The sequence below is a fragment of the Oryx dammah genome, unplaced genomic scaffold (genome assembly GCF_014754425.2).
Source record: "Oryx dammah isolate SB20612 unplaced genomic scaffold, SCBI_Odam_1.1 HiC_scaffold_3, whole genome shotgun sequence".
In the NCBI taxonomy this organism is placed as follows: Eukaryota; Metazoa; Chordata; class Mammalia; order Artiodactyla; family Bovidae; genus Oryx; species Oryx dammah.
In genome coordinates, this window is record NW_024070187.1 from 111,588,826 (window position 1) to 111,608,032 (window position 19,207).

At 54.4% G+C, this 19,207-nt stretch overlaps 1 protein-coding gene across 3 annotated transcripts; it reads right to left on the reverse strand.

Moving 5' to 3' along the window:
• Positions 1 to 640: 640 nt before the first annotated feature.
• On the reverse strand, positions 641 to 18,471 carry LOC120861783 (epididymis-specific alpha-mannosidase-like). Of its 3 annotated transcripts, none has more exons than XM_040237580.1 (14): positions 17,755 to 18,471; positions 16,879 to 17,077; positions 15,828 to 16,018; positions 14,623 to 14,761; positions 12,706 to 12,839; positions 10,746 to 11,020; positions 9,856 to 10,047; positions 9,109 to 9,361; positions 7,891 to 8,001; positions 7,621 to 7,813; positions 4,220 to 4,357; positions 2,551 to 2,663; positions 2,087 to 2,207; positions 641 to 877 (listed from the first exon to the last, which is right to left on the reverse strand). In XM_040237580.1, exons 1-14 carry the CDS (start codon positions 18,151 to 18,153, stop codon positions 780 to 782), a joined length of 2,556 nt encoding a protein of 851 aa, XP_040093514.1. In that variant the 5' UTR covers positions 18,154 to 18,471; the 3' UTR covers positions 641 to 779. The 3 variants fall into 3 exon arrangements, 2 of the variants coding, with proteins under 2 accessions (XP_040093514.1, XP_040093515.1); XR_005720605.1 differs by having other exon boundaries at positions 795 to 877; positions 1,925 to 2,207; XM_040237581.1 differs by lacking the exon at positions 17,755 to 18,471 and having other exon boundaries at positions 16,916 to 17,000.
• Between the last annotated feature and the right edge of the window lie 736 nt (positions 18,472 to 19,207).

Consider the following 19,207-nt stretch of genomic DNA (forward strand, 5'->3'; position numbering starts at 1 on the left):
TTCTTCTCCCCTTCTTGTGCCAACCCTTCTGAGGGTACCCACCAGCTCCAGAGCCCCTCCGTGTCCTGCTCTGTCTCATAATGGTCACCAGGGGCACAGAGTCCTGAGGCAGCTGCTGCTCTTGGTCCTGAAATTATGAGGCCAGTGGGATCTTTCATATTAATAATCCTTACACTGGGTTTTCCGTGTTTCACTTGCTATATGATTTCCTTCCATCTTTTGGTGGCCTGAGCTGTAGGAACTTCCTGTAGGGCAGGGGTGCCCAAGGGCCAGGGCAAGAGTATGAGATTGGACGCAGAGCTTGGCATCACACATCCAGGTCAGTAGGCCAGTGTTGTAGCTCCCTCCTGTATATCTTAGGCATATCCCTCCACAACAGGGGCGTCTCCACCCTGGGATGAGCCCATGAAGGTGCCCAGGTCACAGCAGGGCCAGTGTTAACACTGGTGGACTTGCTGAGATCTGGCAGGATGCAGGCAGATGCATTTTGCTATCCCTGGGGTTATTCCTTCTGGCTTTGGGAGAACTTCCTGGCTTTGATTCTTGCAGGTGAAGCAGGAGTGTGAGCCTGTGTGAAGCTACCATCCATAATAGGAGAGGAGAGAGAGGGCTGGCTCCAGTGGGCAGGGGAAGACACAGGTCCTTAATGCAATTTTATTTAAGAAGTCGGAACCCCCCCATCCATCCACTTCCTGCCCTTAGCCCACCAGATTGGCAGCATCCCAGGCATCCCTCTAGGCTGCTTTCCTGTGTTTTCGGTCCAAGAATCTGCCACGGGCTCAGTGCTCTTGAAAGTGAATGAAGAACGTCCGGATCTCCTTTGGGTAGATGGTGACCTCGGGGCCTCCTGGTGGTGGCGAGGGCTGACTGGAGTTGCCTGGGAGCAAAGAGGGTCTGTCCAGAATGGCCCCTGGACCTCCTGCTTCCTCATGTCCCCTCCTCCCGCTTCCCCCTGACAACACGGCTCCTGCTGCATCTGTGATCTGTGGTTACAACCCTCAGCTGACCCCTCTTGAAAGGACTGCACTGCCAGGGAGCCTCTTTCATTTCTGGCCTCCCCTGAGGGCACAGCACAGTCAAGCCATGTACAGGTGGCTCTGGCCCTGCTTGGTCTTGTTTCTCCATGGGTTGTGGACTCGGATATGTGCATAAGAGTCTTCTCACTGAGGCCATGAGGGGCCCTATCCTTGATCTCAGTGGGCTGTCCTTAGACACACCCTGGGGTTTAGGCTTCCTCCTTGGGATGAAACTTGCTCCTGCATCCATCCCTCTATCCATCCATCCATGCAAACATCCAATCATCCACCACACACTCTTCCATCCTTTCATACTGCCCTCCCTCCTGCATCCTCCTATCCATCTGTTCAACCTCCATCTACACAACAATCCATCTTCCATCCATTTTCCTCCCTTTCATTCATCCTTCACTCATTCTCTTTCCTTCCTTCCTTCCTCTTTCTATCCATCCATCACTCAACCATTGACCTGTCTATCATCCATCCACTTTTTTTCCTTCCATCCTTTTTTTCTATCAAACCATCCCTTTATCCATCTGTCTATCATACAATGACTAAGTGCCTACCTATGCAGCCAGACTATGCTGTATGCAGTAGACAAAAAAAGGAGATAAATGGGACAGAGCAAAGTGAGGGAGAGGGGAGAGCAAGGGAGGCTACTGACCCAGCCCTGGGCCAGATAAAGGGACAAGGGCTTTCCAGGCAGAAGGAACAGCAGAGGCAGATATTTCCAGGCAAGAAGCAGTGTGTGCGTGCGGCATAATGCAGAGCAGGGCAGCTGTCACAACACCTGGGGGTGCACCTCAAGTGTGGGGTCACTAAGGCCGCAGAGGGTTGTAGTCTTGGACACACAAGTGCATGCACGCACACACACAACCTATCTGTGGCTCTGGCACGTGGAGACTGACCTGAAGCCTAGAGTCTATAACCTTCTGCGGCTGATTCAGGAAGACTGAGACCCAGAGAAGGACGGCCAGCTCCAGGTCACACAGGCCTTAGGGGCAGAGCTGGGGTCTGGCTGGGGGTCAGGCTGGGGACCCGGGGCCAGATCAGGACCAGGGAACTGGAACCTCTGTGGTGGTGAGGATCCCGCGTGCTCCAGGTCCAGCGACGCATCTCATTCACGGCCCAGGTCCCTGTGAGTGAGCGTTCCTCCACGGACACCATGGAGCCCAGTCCCCCCAGCGCAGACTGCAGGACAGAGCACAGGGAGGGGTGAGCACCTAGACCCCAGATCTGAGCAGAGAACCCAACGAAGAAGGGCAGCCACACCAGGGCCAGGGCCCAGCGTCCCCCACATTCATCGTAGTGCAAGTCCCCATGGGAGGAGGGGCAGTCCCATTTTACAGATGAGGAACTAAGGCCGGAAGGAGCTGCTCCCAAGTGCTGAGCTGGATCAATACTCCCAGCAGGTGGCAGGCAGGTGGGGCCACCCCAGCAAACACCCAAACACCAGGGTTTGTCTCCCGAGGGTGCCTCCTCCTGGGGGCCTGACTCAGTGATGTCGGAGCGGGACACGGGAAGGGCAGGTTACCTGCAGGTTCACCGTCACAGGCCGAGACAGCACGGGGTCCTGGTCCACCTCATACAGGTGCTGGAGCCGCAGCAGGACACGGCGGAGGTCTGCCTTGGGCTCGTGCTTTCGGTCTTGGGGACAGAAGGAAGGTGGCATAAGGACACAGTCTCGGCCTGGCACTTTACACTCTCACCTCCCTTTCACATCTTCACCCTCCCTCGGAGGCAGCTAACACAGCCTCACTTCGCAGATGACCAAACAAGGCTCGGAGAGGGGCAGGCACTTGCCCAGACACACAGCTGGTGTGCATAAAGGAGGAGGGGGGAGGACTCCACCCAGGTGCAACCAAAGCTACTGCCTCCCACCGCCCACACTGGGACCGTTGCTGATGTGTGGAAAGTCTTCGTTCTTATTCACTAGTGAGGTCCTCATTGGGCCTGTCCCTCCAGCCTCCTGTTCTCTGCAAGGTTCTCTCTGCCCTGGCCCCTGTGAAGGGGAGTGTGGCCTTGTCACCCTGAAGATGAGGCACCATTGCAAAGGTAATGTGTCAGCTCATTGCCACCAAGACCTAGGAAACGTGTCGTACTAGAGCCTCCATCTCTGGACACTGGAGAACAAATAAGAAGGGCCACCTGCTGGTCCCACAGAGCAAGGGGTCGAAATGAACTGTGCTGTGTGAGGCAGAGAGCATGTGGGCTCCTTGTTACTGCAGCTTAAGAGGTCTGCAAAGTCTCTTGTCTCCATTCAAGTGATGGGTTTAGGGACTGGAGCTCGAGAATCGGGGAAGGATTTCTGACACTGGAAAAGGATGCTGGAGATGATGACAATGGTGATGCAGGTGATGAAGATAAGGGGGTTGTTTGTTTCTGGGGAGGCAGGCAGCCCTCTTGCCATCCCCAGTGCTCCCCTCGCTCAGCTTCTTACACACACACACACACACACACACACACACACTGGAGCCAAATGACTCTGCTGCTGCTGGGAACCCTGTCCACCCCGTCAGATGAGTCAGGTGGGCAGTGGTGCAGGGATGCTGGAGGTCAGAGTCAGGAAGCCACGTGGCTTCAGGCGTGAGCCAGCCTTTCATAGATCCAGCTTATCAGGCACAAAGGTAACTTCTGGCCTTGACCTCCTTCTGTTCCTCCTTCTTAATTGGGCTGACACTTATATGGGAACACCCTAGGCCCTGAGTGTGGCTTTGGGGACACAGCAGTGGCTGGGGCACTGTCAACCCTGTCCTGGAACTGCTCAGAGCCTAAAGGGGCAGGTAAGGGGTACAGGACCTATTCGTTTCTGGAAGGTGTTGCCTCCACCAGGAAGCCCTCAGTGATGCCCAGCTGGGACTTTCCTCGGATCAATGTCATTGCTCTCTGATGAACTGCCTGCTTCCCTCTGTAGACAGAGGCCCCTCGAGCCCAGGGATGTTTCCTGTGTCATCCATGGCTCAATCCGCAGTGCCTGACATTAGAACCATTTTTCAAGGCATGAACGGAAACTCATCAGTCATGCCTGAGCCCAAAATTCAGGTGGGACATCGGTGTAAATGGCTCCAGGAGAAGACCCTGGAAGAAGCAAGACCTCACAGAGCCTGGAAAACTCTGAGGAGAGCCCCTCTGTCCAGTGATGGGCTGGGGGACCGGGCTGACATGTGGAGGCAGGAGTATGGACACCTGAACGCCTGCCGCACCTTTCTGGAGAGTCCGCAGGTGCTCTGTGTGGTTTGAGCTGTACTTCCAGCCGGGGATGCTGAGGATCTGCAGGTGGATGCTTGGGGGCAGCGTCACAGCCTCTTGCTGCCTGGAACCTGAGCCACGCGGGGCAATCTCTGAAAGGCAGTTGGACAAGGAGAGGCTTTGGGCCAAACTCTCCTCCTGACTCACAGCTTGCCACACTAAGTCCCCCACTTCATCTGATCTCACTCCCTCCCACCTGTGGCCCACATGGCCGGCAGCCTGAAGCACCTGTTGGTGCAAACGTCCCAGCCTGCCTTGAATCTCTGGTCCAGCTGGTTCAAACTGCAGACGGGGAGATGGGAGCAGAGAGAAGACGCCATTTCTTCAAGAACTTGCAGGGAGTTCACACAGAGACCTGTTCTTGAACAAGGTCTCAGACGCCAGCTCCCGTGCTGTCGTCTATCGCTGCCTCTGCCTAGAGGGTCTCAGCCCTCCTCTTGCAGGAGATGCTCGGTTCAACTCTGGGCTCCAGCTGGAGCCGCCATCTCTTTACAATTCCCAGGCCTCAGTGATTGGCCAGGCTTGGGTCATGTGATTCCATCAGGGCCAATCAGAGCCTTTCCTGGAATTTCTGCCCTTGACACAGGCGTCTCAGTTCCTTTGTTCCAAGAGGTGTTCACAGCCACCTCCCAGACAAGAGGAGAAACAAGGTCTGCAGACAGAAGCTCAGGTGACAAGAAAGAGAGGGTGGACAGCCGCACGAAGGGCCCAGCACCTGAGGAAGCAATACACGTTACCCTTCTCTCGGGTGCGTCTGCCCCAGAGTAAACGCTTCTCTGGCTCCGTCTCAGTACCTTTGGTTTTTCTCTTTGCAGGTGGAAGAGCCCAGTGCCCCAACCTGGGATGGAGCTGGCCACAGCCATGGACAGGACCGTGGATGGAGCTGACCACAGTCATGGATGGGACCGTGGATGGAACTGACCACAGCCATGGAGCTTTTTCACCATGGCAACATCCTCTCTGCTGCCAGGAAGGAACCACTGACTGACACAGGAGCAGCCCCAGCCCAGCTGCCCAAACCTGTCCCTCTCCTCAGAGTCTGCCCCTGGACATAGGCGTGGCTGGGCAGGCAGCTCCTGACAGTCCCAAAAGAGACGGACTGACCACCTTCTCCCGAGAGGCTCAGAGCTACCCTGTCTCCCTCCTGCCCCAGCCTCTTGTCCAGCTCATCCTTCCATTCCACTTGCTTCCCCATACCCAGCCCAACTACCTGCCCCTTCAGTTTCTTTCCTGCCAAACAAGAGAACATCAGCTGTTATTTCTTGAAGTTGATCACTGTATACCACCTGGTCTAGGGTTGCAAACTCCACCAAACATACAGACATCAGGTCTCTCGTGACCTCTAATCCCTCTTCACCCTGAAGCTGGATCCCATGACTTGTTCCCCAGTAGAGCCCCTGAGAAATCCTTCAGGACAAGAGCTGGGTCAAATGCAGTAACAGTCTGGAGCATATGTCAGGCACTCAACAAATGCTCAGTGAATGAGTCAGCTACCACCCACCTTCTTGCTAATGCCTTGTGAAGGTCTAGCCTAAATCTCAAACAGGGAAAACCTAAAATCACACCCTCATCAAAACTTCTGCAAGTGATGAGAAATAGAAAACAGGTTAAGGATTACAGGCAAAATTTGGAATTAATGTGAGTTTGACTCCATCCACTGAAATAAGTCAAATATTGTAATAAAGCCAGACACAAGTGTCTTGGTTTTATAGTGCACATAAAATTTATGTTTATACTTTAGTATAATCTATTGTGTGCAATAGCATTGTGTCTAAGAAAAACAGTTTATATATACATTAGATTTTAAAAGCTTTCTTGTTAAAAAAAGTTACCTCAGGTGAGACTTCAGTGATTAGCAATCTTTCTGCAAAAACAATCACAAAGGTCACTAATCCTATAGCAATTATAGTAATAATGAAAAATATTTGAATACTGTGAGAAATAGCAAAATGTGAGACACTGATGTGAACTGAGCAAATGCTGTTGAAAGAGCAGTGCAGATGAACATGCTGCATGCAAGGTGCAGCAAACCTTCAATTTGTAAACAATGCAATATCGTCAATGCTCAAAAAAAAAAAAAAAAAAGGAAATGCATATATGTTGAGGTATGCCTGTAGAGAGAATGGACAGATACACACTTTGTGTTTATGTCTATAAAATTTAAAAGATTCTTTATAGTAGCATCTTCAAATACTTTCAAACGCACTCACTGTTTAAAGTATTTCATGTTCAACTATTTAGCTATGATACCCAACTGTAGTGAAGGAAATTTATAGAAGTCTCAGGAGAGGCAACTCATAAAACTTGCAGATCAGGACATAGAATAGAGTCACCCTCACTTAGTGACAATGCAATTAATTCAGATAAAGCCAGCCTTTTAAATGCTGAGCAACCAGACCTGAATGGTGACATATATCATAGGAAGAAGTAGAAAGTGTCCTCAGAGAAGGAAATAGAGGAGATTGAGGGGAAAGAGGTAAGGAGGGGATCGCAGTAAGTCCCTGCTGTGAACCTACAAGCTTTATGACCTTGAACGAGTCACTGAACCTCTGTGCACCTCAAGTTGCCCACATTTAAAATGAGGGGCCTGGATGTGAGGACTCTGGTCCCTTCCTACCCCAAAGTAGCCCAGATCCTGGCAGGTACTGAGAGAGTTAATCCTTAGGTGGATTGATAAGCAGTCCAGGGTCCTTGAGGAGAAGAAATGGACAAACATTTTTTCTTCTACATTTCTTTGTCTTAGACCCAAAAGATGTTTTTACTTAAACTCTGAGGTGTTATGACAGCAATCTTTAAGACTAACTTTCTTTAAGCCCAGAGCTAATGATTACACAACAAAACAACTCGTTTTGCTCAAAAGTATGTTTTTCTTTAAACTCTGTACTAATGATTAGATAATAAAAAAGTATCGTGCTCCAGGACATGTTTCTCCTGCTTAAGAAGTACCTTCTGACTAATCTTATCTTAAGACTTACTTGTGGCAGTCAGTCTGGTAAGACCTCTCTCTTGTTGGTTCTAACCTTGTTCATTTAAGATATCACTTGTGGGAGTGGGTCTGGTAAAAGTATATAAGGGCTTGATATGACTACCAAGTGGGGTTCGCCCCCTCCCCCTTCTGATGTCCATGTCAGAAGCTTTCTCTGTCATTTTACAGAGTAATATAACTATTGCCACACAAAAGGTCTGAGTGATCAAGCCTGGGCCCTGATCCCAAAGCTAAATTCTTCATCTTCAGAGATCACAAATCAACATTGTTCACCCTTAGCTATCAATATGAGCTCAGCCCCATCCCTGGAAAGGTGGGCTCCCCTGGGGGCAGTGAAGGCAGGTGAACTGAAAGGACCCCCCACCTCACCGTTGATCTCTCTGAGCATCACGATGGGCCGGTGCTGCAGCGCCAGCCGACTCTTCTGGCGCAGGCCACTAGTGAGGGCCCTGGATCCCAGTAGGAGCCAGAGCACCGGATGGACAACCGAGGTGTCGTTCAGTGTGAGGTCAACTACCATGTTTCCCGGATCGTTGTTCACCAGCCGCCGGTGGAGCATGACCTGCAGGGGACAACTGTCTGACCAGGCCTGCCTGGGCCCTGGGGTCCCCGAGCGTGACCAAAGGGGCCTCCTCCTACCTCCACCTGCCCATTCCCTTGGCTGGAGACGCCGTGCGCCTGCTCGGACAGCAGCACCAGCCTGCTGCGTCTGCTCTGGATGAAGGCCGATTGCACCATGGGGTAGTAATTCTGTGGACAGAAACATTGGCAGGCTGGTGGTGGGGGCAGTGGGCCAGGTCAGCCAGCAGGTCCAGGGTTTCCCTCTGGCCCCAGGCGGCCTCCTGCATGGGCACAGCAGCAGCCCAGGGTGGCAAGTAGTGATGGGAGGGGCTCTGACTTGTGAGATGGACACCTTGGGATTCAAATCCAGCTCCACTGCTTCCTGATCTTATGCCCTGGGAGATCCAGCCTGCCCAAGCCTCAGTTTCCCCCTCTGTAAAATGTGCCCCAAAAGTGCCCTGCTGTAGGGAGACAGTGAGGCATTTGTGCCACTCCAGCCAGAGATGGCCCCCAACCAGGGATTCCCAAATAGAAAGGTGCTGGTATCTGGGCTGGAAAACGCTCACACAGCCCTGCCCTTTCCTGTTTTGGAGGAAGATGTCCGGGGCTGATAGCCCTGGACTCTCTGGAGCCCAGGGCACAGTGTGTGAAGAACAGCTGTAGAGATGAACTGACAGAAGCTCAAGGAAGACAGAGCAGGGAGGAACTACACCCCTTCTCCGGGTCCCTCTGGAAGGAGAGACAACTAATCAGAGGAAGGCTCAGGAGGTGCCCAGCACGGCACTGCCCCTGGATCATCCCAGGCCTCAGCACAGCTCTGGGGGAGGTCGCTCTCTTCCCAGGAGAGCACCGAGGTCCAAGGACACCCAGGGACTCACCCAAGGTCATGCTTCTGGAGGGCGAGGTCTGGGAGCTGAATGATTTTGGAATCCAGCCCCTGCTCAGCTCTCCCTGGAGGACAGGCTGTGGCTCACCTCTGAGTAGCCAAGGAGGGTCACACCCGGTTCAGGCCTAGACAGGCACCACGTGCTTAATCCTCAAGCATCCCCAGTTGGTCATCCATCTGACCAAGGAGGACCCGCGGTGCACACTGACCTCAGGGACACAGCTCATCCGCGGTGGACCCAGAGCTCTGAGACTTGGTCTGAACACTCCTGGCCACAGGCCCTAGGGGCTGACTCAGGGCAGAGGGGCTCCAGAGATGATCTGGCCCTAAGGGGACTCTCCTGCTTTCTGGAAAATGGCCATCAAGATTGGGTCTACAGCAGCCACACCCCAGGAGAGCTCAGGGTGTACCCGAGCGATGGCGTTGCTCTTGTAGTCCCTGTAGGGCCTGCGCTGCATTTGGTAGCCGTTGTTGTCCGAGTAGAGGACCTGCCCCGTGTTCAGCTTGGTGCTTGTCCTCAGGATGGCCTCGCGGTTCAGCTCCAAGGGGCCCACCCAGTACTCCTGCTCTATGCGATGGCAAAGCAGCTCCCCGTCAGAGCCCTGGGGTCCACGGGCCAGCCGGGAGTAGATGGTGAACGTGGGCTCATTGTCGTTCACCTCCCTGGAGGAGAAGCAGGACAGGTAGGTCAAGCCCAGGGTGCCTTCTGGATGCACCTCCCTTATTCTTTCATTCATCTCATTCCGTTACCCTCCCTCCATCCTTCCTACAGCCAGCGGGCTGGGGAGACTGCTTGGGCAACAGCACAGGAGGGACCCTGTTCCCTGAGGTTCTGGGCTCCCAGCCACACCTGGGGGCTCTGTCTGTCCTGCTCATGAAAACACAAGAACTGCTCTCGTGTGTTGGTCACTGCCACCGTGGGCTCCTGTCCCGCCTCTGGACTTAGGTACCACCAAGGTGACACAGCGCAGGCAAGCAGAGCAGGACTGCAGAGACTGGAGCAGCTCATAACTTCATCGAACTTCCCTGGAGGAAGGACCGTGTGCCAAGCCCAGGTCCAGGAGCTGGGTGTCTGAAGCATGACAGGCCCTCATTTCCTCATTCCCCTGCCTGTGAGCACCTCCATGAGCTGAGCACAACCAGCGGGCCACCCTCACCTGTAGAAGTACTGCCGGATCTCAGTCACCAGCGGCCCCTCCACGATCTCCATCCTCACAGCCTCCCACGCTGGCTCTGCTGCACCGCTGGGTGTAAACACATAATTGTCTGAAACAGGGCCTTGCCAGACATCACTGTTTGCGTGATACTCCATGAACTGCTGGGTCATGTATACCTTTCGGTTACTCCGCCTGCACACAGAGGAAAGAGAAAGCAGTGTCATCATGACAGAAAACATGTCATCCTCATGCTGGAACCAGGCTCACAGAGCCTCCATGGAGACGCCAGCCAGGAGCCAGGGATGAAGAGACCCTTCAACAGGACGAATGTGGTCTATCTGTACAACAGAATATTACTGAGTCTGCAAGAAGAATGAGGGGTCTCATTCACCCTTCAACGTGCCTGAAAGTTGGAAACATGATGAGAATTGAAAGAAGGCAGCCTGCCAAGTACCCCATATGGTATAATTTCATTGCATGATATGTCATTGTAGGCCAGTCTGGAGAGACGGAAAGGAGGTTTGAGTCACCAGGGCTTGATCGAGGTGAAAGATGCGTGGGGCCGGAGCCATGATGGAGCCTAAGTCCACAGCGCTGACTGCACCTTTCCCAGCCTGACCAGGGAGACTCAGAAGGTTCTGGGGCTGCACTCCATTTCTGCTGCTCCCCACACACTCCCCTGACCACCTCTGCTGGATCCTGTAGGTCCTGGCTGCTTCTGTGTCCTGGCCTAGACTCACACACTTAGAAATAGAGCTCGATGCACTACAGGGAGCTTCAGTACCATCACACCCTCGCCCTTTGGCTGAGGAATGGAGATCCAAGTAGGCATTACATGCCCAGGTCCCAGGGTCTTCCTGGCCTCAGAGACAGCAACGACTGTGCCTCACCTCTCCCAGACGCTGTGCATCAGGTTGGTGTCTAGGTCCAGGAAGACGATGTAGCAGTCATTTTTCACAGGCACCAGGCTCCCGCCCACTTGCCCGGCAAGTCTCCTGAGTCGGCCTCCAAACTGCGTGGTTTTGGCCACAAATGGCTCAGGCTCCCCAGTTTTCTCCTGGGAACTCCTGCTGGGCCGGATGCTGTAGTGCCGGTAACTGAGTCCTGGGATCGTGGTCAGCACGTACAGGTCATAGGCAGAGGGCATCTCCTTCGAGGGCTGGACCTGCAAGACCCAAAGGACGGGGTGAATGATGGATGTCAGGATGGAAGGTGCCTCAGTTCCCTTGGAAACCCTGGGCTTACACACCTGGCGGATGGAGTGCTTGCTCGGCACGGAGACAGCTGGTCACCCAACAGGGGGCTGAGCTGGCTCCCCTCCTGCATCCTCCCTGCTCAACTGGGTCCAATCTCCTCTCCCCTCTTCCTCCTTCTCTCCTGGGGCTGCAAACCACCTGCCCTCCTCCCACACTCCCTCCTGTTCCTGCCTCTGAGACTGCTCACACTGTTCCCTCGACCTCTTTAGAGGGGGCTCCCTTGTCTCTTAATCCTCTGATTTTTCCAAGGAGGGAGGTTTCCAGGTCACCCTGCAGGTCTTTCTTTACCTCCATGTCATCTGATTCAGGGAAGGGAATTGGATGAGGACACTGGGTCCATGCGGGAGGTTCTTCAGTCTCTAGGGAGCGAGTGTCACTTCTGGGTCTTGTGGGAGGATTTGGGGCGCTATGAGCAAGCCCATGTGGCTCCTCATATACTCCAGCCGGGCCTTTCTCTGAACTAAAGCAGACACCCATCCCCACCCCACACCCCTAACCTGTCCTGATGTTTTCCTCCACCACAGTTGTTATCTGTCACTCCGAACTTTCTGATTTTCTTCTTGCCTGGATCCCCCACTGGAATAGGAGCCCCCCGAGTGCAGGGACTTTTGTCTACTTGGTTATTAAAGTTCCTCCAGTGTCTAGAGTAATGCCTGACACAAACTAGGTGTTCACTAGTATTTAAGAAAGAGCATTTGGGCTTGGTGGGTGGTGCCTTTGGGTGGGGAAGGGAGATGTTCTGTGTTGGGTCTACTTCACCCAACACCCTTCCCTCCCCTGACCTTGACATAGAGGAATCTTCCTCCTCTCTCTCAGCTAAGGATCACTGCCCTGGCTGCCTGGTCATTACCCCACGCCTTAACTGTCCATTTCTATGTCTGCTCCTTGAATCCCAGGATGGGTCCCAAGTCCAGGGATGAGCACTCATCTGGGACCAAGCCCAGCACAGGCTTTCAGGAATGTTTGCTGAATGGCTGACTGATGGCATTACTCGATCCATCTCCCCAAGGAATGGCTGGCTTGGTAACAGGAGGGTCACCTCTAGAACCAAGTCTAGCTCCAGGTCTGGGAAGGAGATGAGGAGGGACCACACACGTTGTGGGTGTCATAGCTGGGGCCTGCCCCTATGACAGCACCTCCATAAAGATGCACAATGAAGACTATTGCTGGCTTCCCCATGAGAAGTAGAAATTGACACAGGGTTATATACATATACACCAAGCCACCTCAGTGTTGTCTGACTCTTGGTGACCCCATCAGCTGTAGCCCACTAGGCTCTCTGCCCATTAGATTCTCCAGTCAAGAGTACTGGAGTGGGTTACCATGTGCTCATGCAGTGGATATCCCAACCAGGTATTGAACCCTTTTTTCTTCTGGCTCTGCATTACAGGTGGATTCTGGTCAACTCAGGTATGCAAAGGGCAGGGTCAGTCCACTGGGTGGATCCACTGACCCTGATGGCGACTCACGTATAGGACACCCCTCACAGTCAGGGCAGCGTGTCACATCTTCCCTTTAGATGCCCACTTTGGGGGCCCAGCGCAGAGCAGGGGAAGCAACAGGGCATGCACCATAGATGGGATGTCCCCCTTACCTGTGCAGGGACAGGAAGGCCTGACTCATCTATGATGCTGAGTTTGGGGAAGTCCACAGTCAGGGTGATGATGGTGGTGACCGTCCAGGCCAGCGGGTTGTAGACCACTGTAAAGTGTCCCCCAGGCTCTGGGCCTGCACACAGAGAACAGGCTCTACTGCCCTACCTGACCCAACTTTCACCCCTGGTGCCCCTCAGAACAAGAGAATCTGAGGTAGGTGAGACCAGCTCATCAGAGGCCAGGGGGAAGGACAGGCAGACACATGGGCTCTGATGTCCAACTCCCTCCTCATCTATTCAAGCTGGGTTCTGATTCCTAGGCAGGATGGGGGAGTGTGCCCCTAAAGATGAGGGTCCTTGACCTCCTCACTCATCTCTACTTTTCAGCCAACATTACTGGTGAGAAGACTGAGGTCTATAGCAAAGGGTTAGGTGTCCAAAGTGACACATGTCCTAAGGCCTGGCTCCAAAGCTGGAGCGCTTGGCAATGTACAGACAATTCTCTGGAGCTTGGAGGGTCAAGGTCAATCACCAAGGTCAGCACCGAAGCCCTCTTTGGTATGAACCTGGATTCTCTTTCTGCTCTACCCCCCACCCCAGGTGACCATCTATGACCACATTCAATGACTCCCAGATCCCTGAACACTGCACACCCTGTCCAGTCCCTGGCCTCTGCCCAGGCAGTTCCCATGGCTGGATGCCTTTCTGGGGTCTCCACCTGCCCCTTCCTTGGGGAGCTGCCCATTGAGCTCATGGGAATGGCTGGCCTCACCAGATACTGGAAGGACCCAGTTCTACCTCCCTTTCTATGACCGTCATCCCCTCCCACCACCAGTCCCTGTGGACAGGATTCCAGTCTGATGCACTCCTGACCTCAGGGCCCTTCCAGTGTCTGAAGGTAAGATGGGACTGCACACAGACACAGAGCCGAGGGCAGAGCAGGGCATGTGAGGGGAGGAGCGGAGTGGGGAGGGCACAGTGAGAGAGAGCAGGGTGATTGTGGACCCTGGGAAGGGGGGCGGGCCACATGCTCCTGCAGGGAAGGCACCTATCTCTGATTGCCCAGGATTTGCAGGGGTGAATCCCCTCAGCTCCAGGCAAACAGGGTGACCACTCATCCTCTACTTGTGAAACCCACAAAGTCAAAAAAACACGTGCATCTTGTCTGCAGAGCTGGGCAGCACAGGGGTATGGGTATCATCCTCCCTGTGTGACCCTAGGCAGTACAGGGATATGGGGACCATTCTTACCTGTGTGACCCTGGGCAGCACAGGGGTATGGGGACCATTCCTACCTGTGTGACCCTGGGCAGCACAGGGGTATGGGGACCATTCCTACCTATGTGACCCTGGGCAACTCACGGGTATGGAGACCATTCTTACCTGTGTGACCCTGGGCAGCTCAGGGGTATGGGTATCATCCTACCTGTGTGACTCTGGGCAGCACAGGGGTATGGGGAACATTCCTACCTGTATGACCATTCCTCCCTGTGTGACCCTGGGCAGCTCAGGAGTATGGGGACCATTCCTTCCTGTGTGACCCTGGGCAGCTCCATGATCTCTTTTCCATGTGTGCCCTCAGCTATGAAGTGAGGACAGTAACACTTCCAGCTTTCAGGATGTATGAGGTTTTACACTAAATTGTGCAAGCAGTGTGCTTGGCAACATCCACACTGCATTACCATTTATTCCTGCCTCTAGTTGAAGGCAGGAACTAGGCCTTCCTCAATCACAGAGAGGAAACAGCTCAGTGAAGTGAAGGCATCTGCCCAGCTCATGCTGAAATGAGAGCCTCCCTTGCACGGGCCTTGAGTCTGAAGCTCAGGTGTCCCAGCCCATCCCCTAATCCTCAGGCTGTCTTCTCAGACTGGGGCAGACACCTGCCATGGCCAACTGTGTCCCCATGGGCCTCCCTTACCTGAGTTTGCTGGAAACCTGTCCTGGATGATGGAGGCCATCAGATTGTGCACACCTTGCATCCCAGTGCTCAGGTGCTCCACAAACATGTCACCCACATTTGGAACATGAGTTCCGGTGATGGCGTCATGGTGCTGGACCTGGGCCCCCGCAGGAACAGGACAAGAGTGGGGTCAGGTCGGCCTCTGCTCAGCACCTGCTGTCCTGATGCCCACTGGGCCCTGACTCTGCTTCCCTCTCAGTAGGTGCTGCTGGAGAACTGGGGATTTCTCCCACTTTACAGAAGAGAAATCTGAGGTCAGAGAGGCTGATGATCTTGCCCAAGTATTGTTGACCTTGGGAAAACACATAGCTATGTCCCTGATGCTGGACAGAAAACAGACTTCTGGAAAGGACCCTGCCCAGCTTCCCTCTGTGACCCACTCATCCCAGAATTGCTGATAACCTGCTCCAGACAAGCCCCACACATGGCCTTGTACTCGTCTGCACCATGTAGGATGGATGGTCTCTTCCCAGAAGGGAAACATGATCCCATGCGGTGAAGCCACATGTCCGCTCACCCTGATGGATGCTACAGTCAATCCCGTTACACCCCACACAATGACTGGTCCTGCCAGCAATTCCCTTTCATGACTATGAATCTCATGGGCTGTGAGGCCCATTTCTGACTGGAGAGGAGACAAGTTATAGGAGATCTTGTGTCTCAGTTTCCCCTTCTGCACAGTGGGGAATACGTAAGATGGAGATTCATGAACAGCTTTCTTTGTGTCAGCCACAGAGCCCACCAGCATATGTGTATTATCACCTTCAACTGTCCCATTAATGTCCTGAGTGAGCATGTAGTTCTCATTTTTCAAGGAGGAAATTAGAGCTCAGAGAGGGGAATCCTGAGCTCATAGAGCTGAGCTGAGATGTGAATCCAGCCAGGATTGTTGGACACCAATGCCACTCCACTTAGCCCTTTCTGCTCTGGGACAGTCTGGCTTTAAATCTTACTGAACCACAGCTGGACCCTGGCAGGCCATGGTCCTAGCCTTGGGGCAGCTCCATCATGCATGGTCTTGTGACCTACGGTGACCTCAGTGTTCTCATCTATAAAAGGGACCTAAGTGACAAGGGACAGGGAGGTGTGCTGGCCTAGGGAGGGGGAAGCACACAGCCCCGGAATATCCAATCCTGTCCTGTCTCTGAGAGGCACTGTGTTACCTCGGAGACCGCCCAGCGGAGCTGCTGGAGCTGCTGCAGGCCCCAGGCTGGGTCCAGGAACTGGTGGGGAGCCAACAGCACATAGCGAGTAAACATGGACTCCCCAGCATACAAAAGACTGCTAGCTCTCTTCGCCAGCCCCTTGAGCCCACTTCGGGAGGCGTAGAATCCAGTCCAGGCATGATGCATGTCTAGGAGAAAAAGGCCAGGAGTCAGTGGGAGGGCCTGCCCTTGGAGGCCCCTGAGCCCCACTTGGGAAATGCTGAGGAAGATGAGGTCAGGATGGATCTGCCTGGGGCCCCAGGGACACAGCCTAGGCCAGCAGGTGATCTCAGGGTTCCTGGTCCAGCCAGGTCAGCAATGGTACCAGATCCTGGAAGGCCTGGGACACTGGCAGGGGCAGGCTGGGCAGGGGCAGGCCTGGAGAGGCCTGAGTGCTGAAGCATTGTGACGAGGAAAGAATCCCAGTGAGCACCTGGGTCCCTGGGATGGCTGTGAGGAGGGGCCCTGGAGGACTTCAGAGGAGGAGGTAGAGGGATGAGGGCCAAGAAGTCAGGACACAGAATGGAAGGGCTGGAGTGCTGGCCGCCCCTGTGTGCCTCTGAGGAAAATCAGGGTCTGGAGAGGCATGCCTTCCACCAGGTCCTTCTGGTTTTCCATGGAGGCAGGCTGGCAGGGACATTGGGAGCTGAGATCCTTGAAACCACTCTCCTTACCCTGGACACAAAGGTCATGGCATGACGAAGTCCCCAAGGGGCATGACCAACTCCCACCAGTGCCCCACTGGAAACCAAGGCTGCCTCTGGACATCACTCAAGCCTCTCTTGTGAAAGAAAGGAACTGGCAAAGGAACAGTGGACAACACTGAGCCCGCCTATATCTGTCCCCACCCTAGGCAGTCCACATTAGGCAGGCGGGTGAGGTAGGGCTGTCTGACCCAGCGGCCCTGTGAACTCCACTGGCAGAGCTGAGGAGACTGGGAAACCACATGTCACTGCTTTGGTGACATCTCCCTTGCACCGAATCCCTCCCTACCCCCAGAGGCTCCTACCCGAGGAATAGGGCAGGAAGTCGCGGTGGTCTCGGACCTGCCAGGCAACTTGGTCAGAGTGCACAGCCCGGAAATAGTCACCAAGCGTGGCATACTCCATTGATAAATTGAACTCCAATGAGTGACTATTGATGTAATCCATTACAATGTCCATGTTGGTGAATTGCAGCGAGGCGTTGAAGAACTGCCTGTCACATCCCTGCAGCCAGGGGACAGAAACAATGTCCAGCCCTTCTGGGTAAAGAGCCCAGCCTGCACAGGGATAGCATCTCTTCATCTGCATGATGGCCCCCCTCTCCGCATGATGGACACTGACCCAGCACGGGACTCACTAGCTCTCTCCTCTAGGAACACAGCAGGTGCTCCATCCAGTTTGGAAGGGACAACAATGGTGACTGGGTGTCCGGCACTGTCCCATGAGGGTGTATTTCATTATAAGACAAATTCAGCCAATGGAGCAGGTCCTGTCATCATCCCCATTTCACAGAAGAGGAAAGTGAGGCTCAGATGGTCCAAGTCTCACAGCCCCTGAGTAGGGAGCCAGGATTCAGGCCGAAGCCTCTGCTCCCAACATTGAGAAGGGGAAAGGAGGGGAGAACTGGCAAGGAGCTGGAGCCTGTGTAAAGGAGGGGCTGCCTTGGAGGCGGAGACTGTGGGGATGATCCAGGGTCGGAGGAGAAGCTGGTAGACTGGGTGAGGACTCGAGGTGCAGGGAAGGAAGACTGAGCCAGGGCTGGGATGGCCCACTGCCTGGATGGACACTGGAATGGTTAGAGGTGGACACACAATCCTGGGTGGAGTCAAGTGCTGGGGTCATACCGAAGAGAGCAGTACCTGCACAGAGTTGAGGAACCAGGGCCAGGGACCCCAACTTACCCAGGGCCAGAGGACGTGTAGAGTACGGAACCAGGTGGCTCGAGTCAACACATTCTTCACCAGGAGACTGGTAAATTTTCGGATGTTGTCCTCAGTGACAGGGATTTGCATTTGGAGGTACATGTCATCCAGGGATGTACCTGGGAAGATGGCTTCACCATCCCAGTTAAATCCCTCACTAAGAGAGAGAGGAGAATTAGGGGGCCCTGCCCTGAAAATGGCAGCAGCACAAGGGTGGGGAGGCAGGCAAGGCTCAGGGAGGCCAGAGCATCGAGGCCTCTGTCTCCCATCAGGGGCTGGACAGTGTGGTGGGGGGCAGACGGGAGCTGTGTGGACAGAAGATGCCCCTGTGTGAGCCCTGTGGGCACTTGGGCACCTCACCCTGATCCTACAGGGCATCCAGAACCTGCTAGTGAGTCCCCCTTGCCTCTTCTCTCAGCTGCTGTTTCATCCCACCTCCTCTGCTCACGGGGGCTCAGCCTCCACCCACGGCCTCCCAGGAACAGAGGGCAGAGGGACTGGATGCAGGGCCCCCCACCAGACAGCCCACAGGAAGGCTGGTGCCAGAACCCGGAAGTTTTGACTCAATCGCCTGAGCCATTCCATCTGCCCCATAGCTGGTACCGCGGGACCTTGGCTGGGTGTCCAGGCCTAAGCTATTCCTTCTGTAAGATGGGTGCTCAGTGCATGCCCTCAGGGCTGGCCATGAAGGGCATGGCTGAGGTGGTCCACAGAGGGTACTGGAATGGGGACTGGCCCGAGGCAGGTGCTCACGAGCAGTAGCCGAAATGGTCCAGGACATGTGTGAAGATTTCCTGCTGCTCCGACAGGGATCTGGACCCTCGCCATACGAACTGCAGCTGCTGCAAACCCGGAGGGAACAGGGTGAGGGCCCAGGGGCGACACGGCTGCCGGTTCCCCTCCACAGGCCCCACCTGAGTCTCGCTGCACCCGCTGCTCTCAGGGGTTAAGGGTCAAGATCCCCCTCTGCTGCCCCCTCCACAAGGTTCCCCTTGACCTCTCAAAGCCACAGGAGGCGGAGGAATTGGCCCTCCAGATGCTGCCTGTCTGCACCTTCATCTGACCCTCCTCAGGGCAGGACTCTCTGCCAGGACCTGCCAGCCAGGCTGTCTCTAACTCTGCTTGAATATCCCCAGACACGGGGAGCTCATCACCATCACTAAAGGTACAGCGGCTTTTTCCAGTTCTGATGGTGAGAAAGTGGCTGAGTAGATGCGGCTCACCACTCACCCGGTTATCCTGCATGGCCTCCTTCAGGTCGTAGTCGATCCTGGAGATGACGTGGGCATTGAAGCCCGCCAGGGCAAACAGGGTAGGGGTCGTGGAGGATGCACCAAATGGGTCCACCTGCCAGGAGAACTGTGGCCGGACCCCAAATGTTTCATAGAGAAACCCATGTCCTTCTGCAAAGAGATAAGTTTTGCCACTCCCT